At 42.9% G+C, this 14,799-nt stretch overlaps 1 protein-coding gene across 3 annotated transcripts; it reads right to left on the reverse strand.

Annotated features, from left to right (window-relative positions):
* Positions 1-1,328: 1,328 nt before the first annotated feature.
* LOC124037001 (hyaluronan and proteoglycan link protein 3-like) lies at positions 1,329-13,149 on the reverse strand. Of its 3 annotated transcripts, XR_006839095.1 has the most exons (6): positions 13,029-13,143; positions 11,900-12,082; positions 7,537-7,917; positions 6,855-7,157; positions 1,824-2,981; positions 1,329-1,708 (listed from the first exon to the last, which is right to left on the reverse strand). XR_006839095.1 is itself a non-coding variant. In XM_046351620.1 (5 exons), exons 2-5 carry the CDS (start codon positions 12,024-12,026, stop codon positions 2,704-2,706), a joined length of 1,089 nt encoding a protein of 362 aa, XP_046207576.1. In that variant the 5' UTR covers positions 12,027-12,057; positions 13,029-13,149; the 3' UTR covers positions 1,329-2,703. The 3 variants fall into 3 exon arrangements, 2 of the variants coding, with proteins under 2 accessions (XP_046207576.1, XP_046207575.1); XM_046351620.1 differs by having other exon boundaries at positions 1,329-2,981; positions 11,900-12,057; positions 13,029-13,149; XM_046351619.1 differs by having other exon boundaries at positions 1,329-2,981.
* Between the last annotated feature and the right edge of the window lie 1,650 nt (positions 13,150-14,799).

A 14,799-nucleotide genomic window follows, 5' to 3' on the forward strand; every position in this document is an offset into this window, starting at 1 on the left:
CTTCCATTTAAAATGCTATAGTTCAACTCTCTCCCCTTCCATTCAAAATGCTATAGTTCAACTCTCTCCCCCTTCCATTCAAAATGCTATAGTTCAACTCTCCCCTTCCATTCAAAATGCTATAGTTCAACTCTCTCCCCTTCCATTCAAAATGCTATAGTTCAACTCTCTCCCCTTCCATTCAAAATGCTATAGTTCAACTCTCTCCCCCTTCCATTCAAAATGCTATAGTTCAACTCTCCCCTTCCATTCAAAATGCTATAGTTCAACTCTCTCCCCTTCCATTCAAAATGCTATAGTTCAACTCTCTCCCCCTTCCATTCAAAATGCTATATTTCAACTCTCTCCCCCTTCCATTCAAAATGCTATATTTCAACTCTCTCCCCCTTCCATTCAAAATGCTATAGTTCAACTCTCTCCCCCTCCATTGAAAATGCTATAGTTCAACTCTCTCCCCTTCCATTCAAAATGCTATAGTTCAACTCGGTGGTCGACGTCACCGGCCTTCTAGTCATCATTGATCAATTTTTCATTTTCCATTGGTTTTGTCTTGTCTTCCCACACACCTGTTTTCAATCCCATTCATTACCTGTTGTGTATTTAACCCTCTGTTTCCCCTCATATCTTTGTCAGAGATTGTTTTATGTCAAGTGTTGTTTTATGTTGTATAGGTGCGCGACGGGTCCTCGTACCCATGTTCGTTTATGTACGTATTTAGTGTTTGGAGCATGTTAAGTGGACTTATATTAAAAGACTCCATTTACACTCCGTTTGACTCTCCAGCGCCTGACTTCCCTGCCACCTAAACACACGACTCTGACAGCAGGGTTGTGTTCAAGGCACAATACTGAAGAGAAAGGGAAAGGCAACTGAAACAGGAAGATATTACCTGGACAATAAACACACATTATTATTTTCCCGTTGCAAAGCGTTAAAAAAAATATATATAATGTTTTTATTGTGTGATCTAATGAACAGGACCTAGCTCCCGAGTGGCAAAGCGGTCTACGACACTGCATCTCAGTGCTAGAGGTGTCACTACAGACCCTGGTTCGATTCCAGGCAGTATCACAGCCGGTCGTGATTGGGAGTCCCATAGGGCGGCGCATAATTGACCTAGTGAAATAAAATGTTAAAAGCAAGCACACAGAAGTTTTTAATGTTTCTATATATGGCGTCTGGGTCAACTTCAGCGACTACAACATCTATTTAAATGTTGAAAGCAGTTGTGTCAGTAATGGACTACTAAAAAAACTTCAGTAAAGACTTGACCATTGACATTATTTTATTCATTTGGTAGAACACTTAGTCAGACAACCTGATTTAAAGTAGCACAATTGAATTCAAGTCAGACAACCTGATTTAAAGTAGCACGATTTAATTAAAGTCATACAACCTGATTTAAAGTAGCATGATTTAATTCAAGTCAGACAACCTGATTTAAAGTAGCACAATTGAATTCAAGTCAGACAACCTGATTTAAAGTAGCACAATTTAATTAAAGTCATACAACCTGATTTAAAGTAGCATGATTTAATTCAAGTCAGACAACCTGATTTAAAGTATTATGATTTAATTCAAGTCAGACAACCTGATTTAAAGTATTATGATTTAATTAAAGTCATACAACCTGATTTAAAGTAGTATGATTTAATTCAAGTCAGACAACCTGATTTAAAGTAGCACGATGTAATTAAAGTCAGACAACCTGATTTAAAGTAGCATGATTTAATTAGTCAGACAACCTGGTTTAAAGTAGCACAATTGAATTCAAGTCAGACAACCTGATTTAAAGTAGTACGATTTAATTAAAGTCAGACAACCTGATTTAAAGTAGAACGATACACATGGAAGCCTTTTAACACTGAGCTCCTCTACAAGGTCACAAAATACTGTCAAATCCCCTTCCAACATGACAGTCTACAGTGCATTCGGAAAGTATTCAGAACCCTGGACTTTTTCCACATTTTGTTTTACGTTACAACGTTAATCATATTCCTTATTGTTCCCCTCATCAATCTACACACAAAACCTCATAACGACAAAAGCAAAAAAACAGTTTTTGTATAAAAAGAAAAAGTATTCATAGTCATTAATTTCATATATGCCATTTAGCAGACGCTTTTATCCAAAGCGACTTACAGTCATGTGTGCATACATTCTACGTCATTCCATTCCAACCCTTATATAAACAAGACACGAAAAGACATTCTAACACAAAGAGGATCATTCAGAAATGTGCCTAAGACTATGAATGACATACATTGAACTGAAATGACTTCAGGAACAGTGAGACATAGCAAAACACAGTTCAACAAAACACCAAGGGAAAGACCTTGGTTGGGTAAAAAAACAATCACTGGCGAAGCATCACGAGGGCAATGCTGTGAGTTGAACACCTTCCCTGAGTTTACTGTGAGCCAAACCTGACAACACTACCCTAAATAGCCAGTATACAGTATGTGTATCAGTACTGGTTGGAGTCTCAGCGGGGAGTATGACTGATAGTATGTTCAATATGAGGAGATTAAGACAGTTCACTATGACTATACAGCGGACGCTGTAAGAGCAGAACTAGCTAATGTTAAGTAGCATGCAGGCTAGTGTGGTGTCTGTTGTGAATAGAGAAGTTCACTAGTAGAGGCTATCTGTCATACTGTAGTACTGTTTCGTACTGATATTCGTTGAGGGGGGGGTGGGGGTTTACCGATAGCAGTAAACAATGTATTTCTGCTGCTGAGGGGGGAATCCGAAATGACGCACCCCTGGCTCTGAGGGGCCGCAGTTAGGGTGGACCTTGGCGATGGGGTAACGGACACTCCCATCGGCCAACCAGCCCGCGACGCAGAGGTCCAATCCCATGAACCTCCAGGCGGCGTAGAGTTGGCCCACCTTAGCGATGTGACCGCCGTCGTCAACACAAGCTGCCACCGCCTCGGTGAAGTTGAACTTCTGGGGATGTTTCAGGAAGTATACTGTCCCTGTGACAGAAGAGACAGAGGATTAGTAGTACTAAGCACGTTTAAGGAGGGTGCCGCTTAAAACATGTAAGTAGGGGACCGCTTAAAACACGTTAAGTAGGGGACCGCTTAAAACACATGTAAGGAGGGGACCGCTTAAAACATGTAAGTAGGGGACCGCTTAAAACATGTAAGGAGGGGACCGCTTAAAACACGTTTGAGGGGACCGCTTAAAACATGTTTAAGTAGGGGACCGCTTAAAACATGTAAGGAGGTGACCGCTTAAAACACGTTTGAGGGGACCGCTTAAAACACGTTTAAGGAGGGGACCGCTTAAAACATGTAAGTAGGGGACCGCTTAAAACATGTAAGTAGGGGACCGCTTAAAACACGTTTAAGTAGGGGACCGCTTAAAACATGGACCGCTTAAAACACGTTAAGTAAAACACGGGGGGGGACCGCTTAAAACACGTTTAAGTAGGGGACCGCTTAAAACATGTTTAAGGAGGGGACCGCTTAAAACATGTAAGTAGGGGACCGCTTAAAACACGTTTAAGGAGGGGACCGCTTAAAACATGTAAGTAGGGGACCGCTTAAAACATGTAAGGAGGGGACCGCTTAAAACATGTAAGTAGGGGACCGCTTAAAACACGTTTAAGTAGGGGACCGCTTAAAACACGTTTAAGTAGGGGACCGCTTAAAACACGTTTAAGGAGGGGACCGCTTAAAACACATGTAAGGAGGGGACCGCTTAAAACATGTAAGTAGGGGACCACTTAAAACACGTTTAAGTAGGGGACCGCTTAAAACACGTTTAAGGAGGGGACCGCTTAAAACACATGTAAGGAGGGGAAAACACGTTTAAGTAGGGGACCGCTTAAAACACGTAAGGAGGGGACCGCTAAAACATGGGGGGGACCGCTTAAAACACGTTTAAGGAGGGGACCGCTTAAAACACGTGTAAGGAGGGGACCGCTTAAAACATGTAAGGAGGGGTTTGACCGCTTAAAACACGTAAGTAGGGGACCGCTTAAAACACGTTTGTAAGTAGGGGACCGCTTAAAACACACGTTTAAGGAGGGGACCGCTTAAAACATGTAAGTAGGGGACCGCTTAAAACATGTAAGGAGGGGACCGCTTAAAACATGTAAGGGGGGACCGCTTAAAACATGGAAGGAGGGGACCGCTTAAAACACGCTGTAAAACACAAAACATGTTTAAGTAGGGGACCGCTTAAAACACATTTAAGGAGGGGACCGGTAAGGGGGACCGCTTAAAACACGTTTTAAGGAGGGGACCGCTTAAAACATGTAAGTAGGGGACCGCTTAAAACATGGTTTAAGGAGGACCGCTTAAAACACGTGTAAGGAGGGGACATGTAAGGAGGGGACCGCTTAAAACACGTAAGGAGGGGACCGCTTAAAACACGTAAGGAGAGGACCGTTTAAAACACATGTAGGGGACCGGGAGGGGACCGCTTAAAACACGTACACGTGTAAGGAGGGGGCCGCTTAAAACACGTTTGTTTAAAAGGGGGGGGACCGCTTAAAACACGTGTAAGGAGAGGACCGCTTAAAACACATGTAAGGAGGGGACCGCTTAAAACATGAAGGAGGGGACCGCTTAAAACACGTTTAAAACACGTAAGGGGACCGCTTAAAACACGTTTAAGGAGGGGACCGCTTAAAACATGTAAGGAGGGGAAAACCGCCGTTAAAACACGTAAGGAGGGGACCGCTTAAAACACGTTTAAGGGGAGTAAGGACCGCTTAAAACATGTAAGGAGAGGACCGTTTAAAACACGGGGAGAGGACCGCTTAAAACACGTAAGGAGGGGACCGCTTAAAACATGTAAAGGGGACCGAAAACATGAAAGGAGAGGACCGCTAAGGAGGGGACCGCTTAAAACACGTAAGGAGAGGACCGCTTAAAACATGAAAGGAGGGGACCGCTTAAAACATGAAAGGAGAGGACCGCTTAAAACACGTGTAAGGAGGGGACCGCTTAAAACACGTTTAAGGAGGGGACCGCTTAAAACATGTAAGTAGGGGACCGCTTAAAACATGTAAGGAGGGGACCGCACATTAAAACATGTAAGGAGGGGACCGCTTAAAACATGTTAAGGAGGGGACCGCTTAAAACATGGAAGGAGGGGACCGCTTAAAACACATAACATAGAGGACCGCTTAAAACATGTAACTAGGGGACCGCTTAAAACATGTTTAAAACATGTAGGGGGACCGCTTAAAACATGGAAGGAGGGGACACAAAACACATAACTAAGGACCGCTTAGGGGACCGCTTAAAACATGTTTAAGTAGGGGACCGCTTAAAACATTTAAGGAGGGGACCGCTTAAAACATGTAAGTAGGGGACCGCTTAAAACATGTAAGTAGGGGACCGCTTAAAACACATTTAAGGAGGGGACCGCTTAAAACATGTAAGTAGGGGACCGCTTAAAACATGTAAGGAGGGGGCCGCTTAAAACACGTTTGAGGGGACCGCTTAAAACATGTTTAAGGAGGGGACCGCTTAAAACACGTGTAAGGAGAGGACCGCTTAAAACACGTGTAAGGAGAGGACCGCTTAAAACACGTAAGGAGAGGACCGCTTAAAACACGTAAGGAGAGGACCGTTTAAAACACATGTAAGGAGGGGACCGCTTAAAACACGAAAGGAGGGGACCGCTTAAAACACGTAAGGAGAGGACCGTTTAAAACACGTAAGGAGGGGGCCGCTTAAAACACGTTTGAGGGGACCGCTTAAAACATGTTTAAGGAGGGGACCGCTTAAAACACGTGTAAGGAGAGGACCGCTTAAAACACGTGTAAGGAGAGGACCGCTTAAAACACGTAAGGAGAGGACCGTTTAAAACACATGTAAGGAGGGGACCGCTTAAAACATGAAAGGAGAGGACCGCTTAAAACATGAAAGGAGAGGACCGCTTAAAACACATGTAAGGAGGGGACCGCTTAAAACATGAAAGGAGGGGACCGCTTAAAACACGTAAGGAGAGGACCGCTTAAAACATGAAAGGAGGGGACCGGTTAAAACATGAAAGGAGAGGACCGCTTAAAACACGAAAGGAGAGGACCGCTTAAAACACGTGTAAGGAGAGGACCGTTTAAAACACGAAAGGAGAGGACCGCTTAAAACACGTGTAAGGAGAGGACCGTTTAAAACACATGTAAGGAGAGGACCGTTTAAAACACGAAAGGAGGGGACCGCTTAAAACACGTAAGGAGGGGACCGCTTAAAACACGTGTAAGGAGAGGACCGTTTAAAACACATGTAAGGAGAGGACCGTTTAAAACACGAAAGGAGGGGACCGCTTAAAACACGTAAGGAGGGGACCGCTTAAAACACGTAAGGAGGGGGCCGAAAACCGTTTGAGGGGACTTAAAACATGTTTAAGGAGGGGACCGTTAAAACACGTGTAAGGAGGGACCGCTTAAAACACGTGTAAGGAGAGGACCGCTGTAAGGAGGGACCGTTTAAAACACATGTAAGGAGGGGACCGCTTAAAACACATGTAAGGAGGGGACCGCTTAAAACATGAAAGGAGGGGACCGCTTAAAACATGAAAGGAGAGGACCGCTTAAAACACGAAAGGAGAGGACCGCTTAAAACACGAAAGGAGAGGAGCGCTTAAAACACGAAAGGAGGGGACCGCTTAAAACACGAAAGGAGAGGACCGCTTAAAACACGAAAGGAGGGGACCGCTTAAAACACGAAAGGAGGGGACCGCTTAAACATGTTGGTCAACTGCATTCATGTTCATTCATTCACATTTCTCAATTGTCTTGTTACACATTTATTTTTCTGAAGTGTTTAGTCTGTGTTTTTGGAGACTAATATTGACATATCCACACACACACACACACACACACTGACCCTTGGGGGCGGCTGAGAAACAGAAGGCATCAAAACGGTGGAGGTGGCGGTGGCGTTGTCCATAACTACGGAGACCAGGGGCTAAGTCCACGCCCCCACAGGGCTCCCGCGGTGTGGTGATTGGGTACTGAGCCGTCCCATCCGCCAACCATCCGGCGTTGCACCAGTCGAGCCCCTCCTCCCAGGCGACAAAGAGCTGGTCAAAGGTGGCCAGGGTCGAATCCTGCTCCTCACAAGCACGCTGGGCCCCCAGGAAGTTGAAATGGTATCGGCCCTTCTGGGAGTGGTAGGGAAATACCACTCCTATAATGGGGAAAACGTTTTTACATTTACATTTACATTTAAGTCATTTAGCAGACGCTCTTATCCAGAGCTATAGGGGTTAAATTGCTATAGGGGATAAATTCACCAACTGTCCTTGCAGTGACAAATGCCAGTATAGACACTTGTAAGGACAATATGTTCAAGGTCATTTCAAAAACAGATTGAACAGAGTGGACTGTGTTCTGTTCAGAGCTGAGGGAGCTGTCTCGACACATACACATACACACACACACACACACACACACACACACACACACACACACACACACACACACACACACACACACACACACACACACACACACACACACACACACACACACAACGCACACACACAGACACACACACAGACACACACCTCGCAGCTCCAGCTCCACCGTCACGCTTTCGTCCTCCAGTCCGTCGATGACCTCACAGCGGTAGCGGCCTGTGTCGTTCAGGTGCAGCTCCTTGATCACCAGCGACATGTCCCCTGGAGCAGCCCGACGCAGGCGCACCCTCCCCTGGAAGCTGCCGTAGCTACGGTGACGGTTGCCCATGGCGACCATCACGTCGGTCTCACGGGTGGTCTTGCCGGCGCCGTTGGTGGGCAGCCAAGACCATTTGACCCGGGTCCGACGGGGGCCGTTGATCTCGGGTTCGTAGCGGTAGTGACAGGGCAGGGTAACATTACTACCCCTGGCCGCCGACACCGAGGCCTGGGGGGACTCCACATGGAGACGCACCCCGTTGAAATAGACTGGAGAAGACACAGTAGAGACAAGGACACAGGATAGACCTGAGTTATACAGTAGAAACAGGATAGATAAGAGTTATACAGTAGAAACAGGATAAATAACAGTTATACAGTAGAAACAGGATAAGAGTTATACAGTAGAAACAGGACAAGAGTTATAGGGTAGAAACAGGATAAGAGTTATACAGTAGAAACAGGATAAGAGTTATACAGTAGAAACAGGATAAGAGTTATACAGTAGAAACAGGATAAATAACAGTTATACAGTAGAAACAGGATAAGAGTTATACAGTAGAAACAGGATAAGAGTTATACAGTAGAAACAGGATAAGAGTTATACAGTAGAAACAGGATAAGAGTTATACAGTAGAAACAGGATAAGAGTTATACAGTAGAAACAGGATAAGAGTTATACAGTAGAAAAAGGATAAGACTTATACAGTAGAAACAGGATAAGAGTTATACAGTAGAAACAGGATAACAGTTATACAGTAGAAACATGATGAGAGTTATATCATACAGTAGAAACAGGATAAGAGTTATACAGTAGAAACATGATGAGAGTTATATCATACAGTAGATAGTGTATAGGGGACCAAGTATTTTTCCTGACCATGTGATTAGACTAGAGCCCCAAATACACCTGAGTCTACCTCCAGAATATTTGGGTTTTACCAGGTTACCAGACCCCATATGGAGCCCTTGTGAATGCTGTGCAGGTTTATGTACATACAGTGCTTTCAGTAAGTATTCATACCCCTTGACTTATTCCACATTTTGCTACATTACAGTCGGAATTCAAAATGGATTACATGGGGGATATCTAATTTTACATAAGTACTCACACCCCTTAGTCAATACATGCTAGAATCATATTTGGCAATGATTACAGCTGTGAGTCTTTCTGGGTAAGTCTCTAAGGTAGCTGTGAGTCTTTCTGGGTAGCTGTGAGTCTTTCTGGGTAAGTCTCTAAGAGCTGTAAGTCTTTCTGGGTAAGTCTCTAAGAGCTGTGAGTCTTTCTGGGTCTCTAAGTCTCTAGGAGCTGTGAGTCTTTCTGGGTAAGTCTCTAAGAGCTGTGAGTCTTTCTGGGTAAGTCTCTAAGAGCTTTCTGGGTAAGTCTCTAAGAGCTGTGAGTCTTTCTGGGTAAGTCTCTAAGAGCTGTGAGTCTTTCTGGGTAAGTCTCTAAGAGCTGTGAGTCTTTCTGGGTAAGTCTCTAAGAGCTGTGAGTCTTTCTGGGTAAGTCTCTAAGAGCTGTGAGTCTTTCTGGGTAAGTCTCTAAGAGCTGTCTTTCTGAGTCTTTGTGAGTCTTTCTGGGTAAGTCTCTAAGAGCTTTCTGTGAGTCTTTCTGGGTAAGTCTCTAGTCTTTCTGAGCTGTGAGTCTTTCTGGGTAAGTCTCTAAGAGCTGTGAGTCTTTCTGGGTAAGTCTCTAAGAGCTGTGAGTCTTTCTGGGTAAGTCTCTAAGAGCTGTGAGTCTTTCTGGGTAAGTCTCTAAGAGCTGTGAGTCTTTCTGGGTAAGTCTCTGGGTAAGTCTCTAAGAGAAGAGCTGTGAGTCTTTCTGGGTAAGTCTCTAAGAGCTGTGAGTCTTTCTGGGTAAGTCTCTAAGAGCTGTGAGTCTTTCTGGGTAAGTCTCTAAGAGCTGTGAGTCTTTCTGGGTAAGTCTCTAAGAGCTGTGAGTCTTTCTGGGTAAGTCTCTAAGAGCTGTGAGTCTTTCTGGGTAAGTCTCTAAGAGCTGTGAGTCTTTCTGGGTAAGTCTCTAAGAGCTGTGAGTCTTTCTGGGTAAGTCTCTAAGAGCTGTGAGTCTTTCTGGGTAAGTCTCTAAGAGCTCTAAGAGCTGAGTCTTTCTGGGTAAGTCTCTAAGAGCTGTGAGTCTTTCTGGGTAAGTCTCTAAGAGCTGTGAGTCTTTCTGGGTAAGTCTCTAAGAGCTGTGAGTCTTTCTGGGTAAGTCTCTAAGAGCTGTGAGTCTTTCTGGGTAGTCTTTCTGGCTGTGAGTCTTTCTGGGTAAGTCTCTAAGAGCTGTGAGTCTTTCTGGGTAAGTCTCTAAGAGCTGTGAGTCTTTCTGGGTAAGTCTCTAAGAGCTGTGAGTCTTTCTGGGTAGAGCTGTGAGTCTTTCTGGGTAAGTCTTTCTGGGTAAGAGCTGTGAGTCTTTCTGGGTAAGTCTCTAAGAGCTGTGAGTCTTTCTGGGTAAGTCTCTAAGAGCTGTGAGTCTTTCTGGGTAAGTCTCTAAGAGTCTCTTCTGGGTAAGTCTCTAAGAGCTGTGAGTCTTTCTGGGTAAGTCTCTAAGAGCTGTGAGTCTTTCTGGGTAAGTCTCTAAGAGCTGTGAGTCTTTCTGGGTAAGTCTCTAAGAGCTGTGAGTCTTTCTGGGTAAGTCTCAGGGAGATTTTTACACCTGGATTGTACAAGATTTGCATATTATTATATTTTTATAACCAACTCTGTCAAGTTGGTTGTTGATTGTTGCTAGACAGCCATTTTCTGGTCTTGCAATAGATTTTCAAGCTGATTTAAGTCAAAACTGTAACTCGGCCACTCAGGAACTTTCACTGTCTTCTTTGTAAGCAACTCCCCTGTAGATTTGTCCTTGTGTTTTGGGTTATTGTCCTGCTGAAAGGTGAATTCATCTTGTCTGGTGGAAAGCAGACTGAACCAGGTTTTCCTCTAGGATTATACTTGTGCTAAGCTCTATTTCATTTATTTTTATCTTTAAAAACTCCCTAGGCCTTGCTGATGACAAGCATACCCATAGCATGATGCAGCCACCATCATGATTGAAAATATGAATAGTGATACCCAGTGATGTGTTGGATTTGCATATCACTTTGTTTTCAGGACATAAAGTAAATTTCTTTGCAACATTTTTTGCAGTTTTACTTTAGTGTCTTGTTGCAAACAAGATGCATGTTTTGGAATGTTTGTATTTTGTACAGACTTCCTTCTTTTCACTCTGTCAAATCCTCTGTTTTCTTCCATCACAGCCATCAAACTCTGTAACCGTTTTAAAGTCACCATTGACCTCATAGTGAAGTGGTTTCCTTCCTCTCCGGCAACTGAGCTGGAAAGGATGCCTGTATCTTTGTCGTGACTGGGTGTTTAAATACACCATCCGAAGTGTAATTAATAACTTCACCATCATCAAAGGGTTATTCAATATCTGCTTTTATCTTCTTCTTTTTTTTAACCCATATACCAATAGGTGCCCTTCTTTGCGAAGCATCGGAAAACCCCCCTGGTCTTTGTGGTTGAATTTGTGTTTGAAAAATACTGCAAGACTGAGGGACCATTATAGATAATTGCATGTGTGGGGTACAGAGATGAGGTAGTCATTCAAAAATAATCTTAATATTAAACACTATTACTGCACACCGGGTCCATGCAACTTATTAAGCTAAACTTATTTAGGCTTATGATAACAAAGGAGTTGAATACTTATTGACTCAAGACATATCCACTTTATATTTTTAATTACATTTGTAAAAAATGTTTAAAAACATAACTCGACTTTGACATTATAGGGTATTTTGTGTAGGCCAGTGAAACAAAACCTCAATCGAATCCATTTTAATGTCTGTAACACAACAAAATGTGTAAAAAGTCAAAAGATGTGCCTCCAAAGATGTCACTGCAACAAACTATAACTAAGTTCATACCACTCCAGACTGTGCTGTCTGCTACATCTTGTGGCATGGTCAAACTGCCCGCATTCTTCTGACGTAGACAATGGGAATGGTATTTGATATCATGTGGATGCCCTCCCCCCCTCACTACCTCCCTCTCAAGAACAGTATACCGTGTTCACACTACAGCGCCAATCCAAACCATACTGTGCTCTAATAAAACATATTTTTTTCCCATAACTCTCTGTTCGGGTTTCAGCAACTTTGGTGGATGCGTATTCAGGCCAGCCGCGCACAGCGCTGCACGGCTTGGCTCAATAGTGAGAAAAATGTATAACAACGTTCTCTCTTTATTTATGGCTGGTATGACCTACTCTCTCCGTTGCCATCGCCGTTCATGATGTCGTGGTAGAAAAAGCCGTTGTTGTATCTTGGGGCAGCGTGGCTGGAGACGAGGTGGTACATCCAGACGACCAGTAGGGGGCGTAGTAGGTTCAACATCCTCACCGCGGAACACTGGATCTGATTTATTCTGTGAGGGATTCTTGTCATACAGGCTTCAAAAACACCATTTATGATTGGTTATTCCACTCAATTGTTCCCTATTAAATCACATTTGTACATTCGGTATACATTTCCTTAATTCATAGGGGATTTAATGCAGATCGGATTATATTTCAGACATATGCTGTTGTAAATTAATCTCAATTTTAATTTGATTTAACTAGATTTGACCTGTTATTAGTTTAACAACTGTGTTCAAATAATGTATATAATCATCAGTAGAGGTCGTTGAAACCTTATATTCTAAATTAATTATGTGAAATTGAGTCGCAGACGCACTCTTGGTCTCTTTGTCAAATATACTTTAATCTGTGCTTGGAGGTTTATGACATTCATACCTGATAGAACATCATAAAGTATAATATTTACTAAATAAAATGTATGAATTAAAACGAATTACTATTAAAAGGTTTCACCCACAAGTGTCAAATAAATGTCAAAATAATAAATTGATTCGGTAAAACAATAAGTACAGCACATGACAAAAAAAGTCACGAAACCACGAAATAATGTGTCCTTTAATTTTTTAAGTATTTGATTTCATAAAATATAATTTTGCAGATTAACCAAAGGACAAATCAAGTGCTATGAATTTAAAAAACGGTCTTATCATTATAAGGAACCAAAATACAGGCTATTGTTCAGTCAGAATATGTTTTTTTGTTACAAGTTTTTTGTTGTAAATATTAGACTAGACCGTGCTGCCTATGGTTGTCTAATTCTCTCTAACAAATCTTCTCTAATCGTCCAGCTACTTTGATTGTTTTATCACTTTCAAGTAGGTGTCAAAGTTATTTTTATTCATTTATCTATTTGGCATCACTATTTGGCATCACTATTTGGCATCACTATTTGGCATCACAGTTAAGTTTCGTTTATGTCAAACCATTCACAGGACACATTCCAATATCCCAAAGTCGTAAAAATAAGACTACTTACAGATGTAACGTCGTGTCAGTTCAGGTTCCCCCTGATGTGTCTTTGTGAGATAGCTACACGCCTGGTCCCAATTCTTCCCATTGCCATTTTTAGGGAGAATAAGAGATCCGACGTCATCCAGAGCAATCCTCTTGAAATGAACGAAAGTGACCTCATCGTAAAAAATCAAATAAAAACGCCCATAAGACCATCAAAGCTGCAAGACGTTAAGCCTACTATTGCAGTCATACGGATACAAACCGACAACGATTAAAGTACTTAATAATCTTTATATTTCCTTTACTAGCTTACATTACAGCTCCATTTAAAACTGCATTGTCATGCAATTTTGATTCTTGCTTTCATTTCCCATATTTCCTTATGGCTGTTTCCCATATGTATTAACATCAGGGCAACATCAATGAGGATATATTCCTGGTGACTGAGCCTGTACATGGATATTCATATTAAGTATTTTATCTCGTGAAATGAACCAACCTTGTTTCATTACTTTGAAAGACTATATGCCAATGCATATCAAAAATAATTTCCTTAATGAACTAACTCAACTTCCAGATTAGAGTACATATTAGACCTAGGCAAATATAAAATGAGCTACAGTATCTGTATTCACGTGTTCTCTCAATGAGGCTTTGGTTCATGGGAATTCCCTGACGTTGAAGTGGTTAGCGGTCCTGTATTTTGGGTATGTTAAGGGTTATGAGGCATATTCCTTGATTTCACATTTTTCCTCCACCTTGAATAACACTGACAAAAGTATTGTGTGGACTCATTTCAGTGAAAGGCAATTCAATAACAGCAGCAGCCGTGGAAAACAAAGATAATTCCAGTTCTCAGAGACCTCTGGAACTTGTTGATTCTGTTAATAGTTGAGTGAAGTCTATGTATCACTGTGAAGATGGATGTTTTTTCTCCCTACTTGATTCACATGCTAAGCCCCAAAGGGTATGCCCTACAAACCATCCTCAACATATAACACACAAATGCATGCACGCAGGTATGCACACACACACACACACACACACACACACACACACACACACACACACACACACACACACACACACACACACACACACACACACACACACACACACACACACACACACACACACACACACACACACACACACAGTCAAGAGCAATACCCTACACACGCCACCCTCTGGAGAAAACCCTGTCTACATTCAGCTGTTATTTTAGAGTTCCTGGTGCCTGAAATACTATACAGGAGGAAAAAGCTGGTCTGAGCCCTTTGAAACCAACAGGATGTCAGACTACCACCCCCCCTTCCCTTCCCTATAGACAAACCCCTGACCATCTACATTCTAGACCCTCACCACACACTCATACATAGAGACATGCGCGCACACACACACACACACACACACACACACACACACACACACACACACACACACACACACACACACACACACACACACACACACACACACACACACACACACACACACACACACACACACACACACACACACACACACAGAGACATGCGCGCACACACACACACACACACACAGAGACATGCGCACACACACACACACACAGAGACGTGTACGCACAAACAACCCATCCTAGACTGCCCCGCCCTCCCCGCCAAAATCACTCTGCTTATAACCCACAGCCATTCCCCTCTGTGCTTGCCTGGGAGACACCCTTTCACCTTTCACCATCTCACTGACACAGCCATTACTGCTGCGTTTGAAGAGCCCTAGTCGCTGCTATTCTCAAAGCCCAGATGAAAGCCTAT

This window comes from Oncorhynchus gorbuscha, linkage group LG06 (assembly GCF_021184085.1).
Source record: "Oncorhynchus gorbuscha isolate QuinsamMale2020 ecotype Even-year linkage group LG06, OgorEven_v1.0, whole genome shotgun sequence".
Taxonomy (NCBI): domain Eukaryota; kingdom Metazoa; phylum Chordata; class Actinopteri; order Salmoniformes; family Salmonidae; genus Oncorhynchus; species Oncorhynchus gorbuscha.

Coding starts and splice junctions, on each gene's coding strand:
- LOC124037001 (XM_046351619.1), bottom strand. CDS start 12,077: ATGACAAGAATCCCTCACAGAATAAATCAGATCCAGTGTTCCGCGGTG. Junction 7,918..11,899: donor CGGCGATGGCAACGGAGAGA/GTAGGTCATACC, acceptor TGTCTTCTCCAG/TCTATTTCAACGGGGTGCGT. Junction 7,158..7,536: donor GGTGGAGCTGGAGCTGCGAG/GTGTGTGTCTGT, acceptor TCCCCATTATAG/GAGTGGTATTTCCCTACCAC.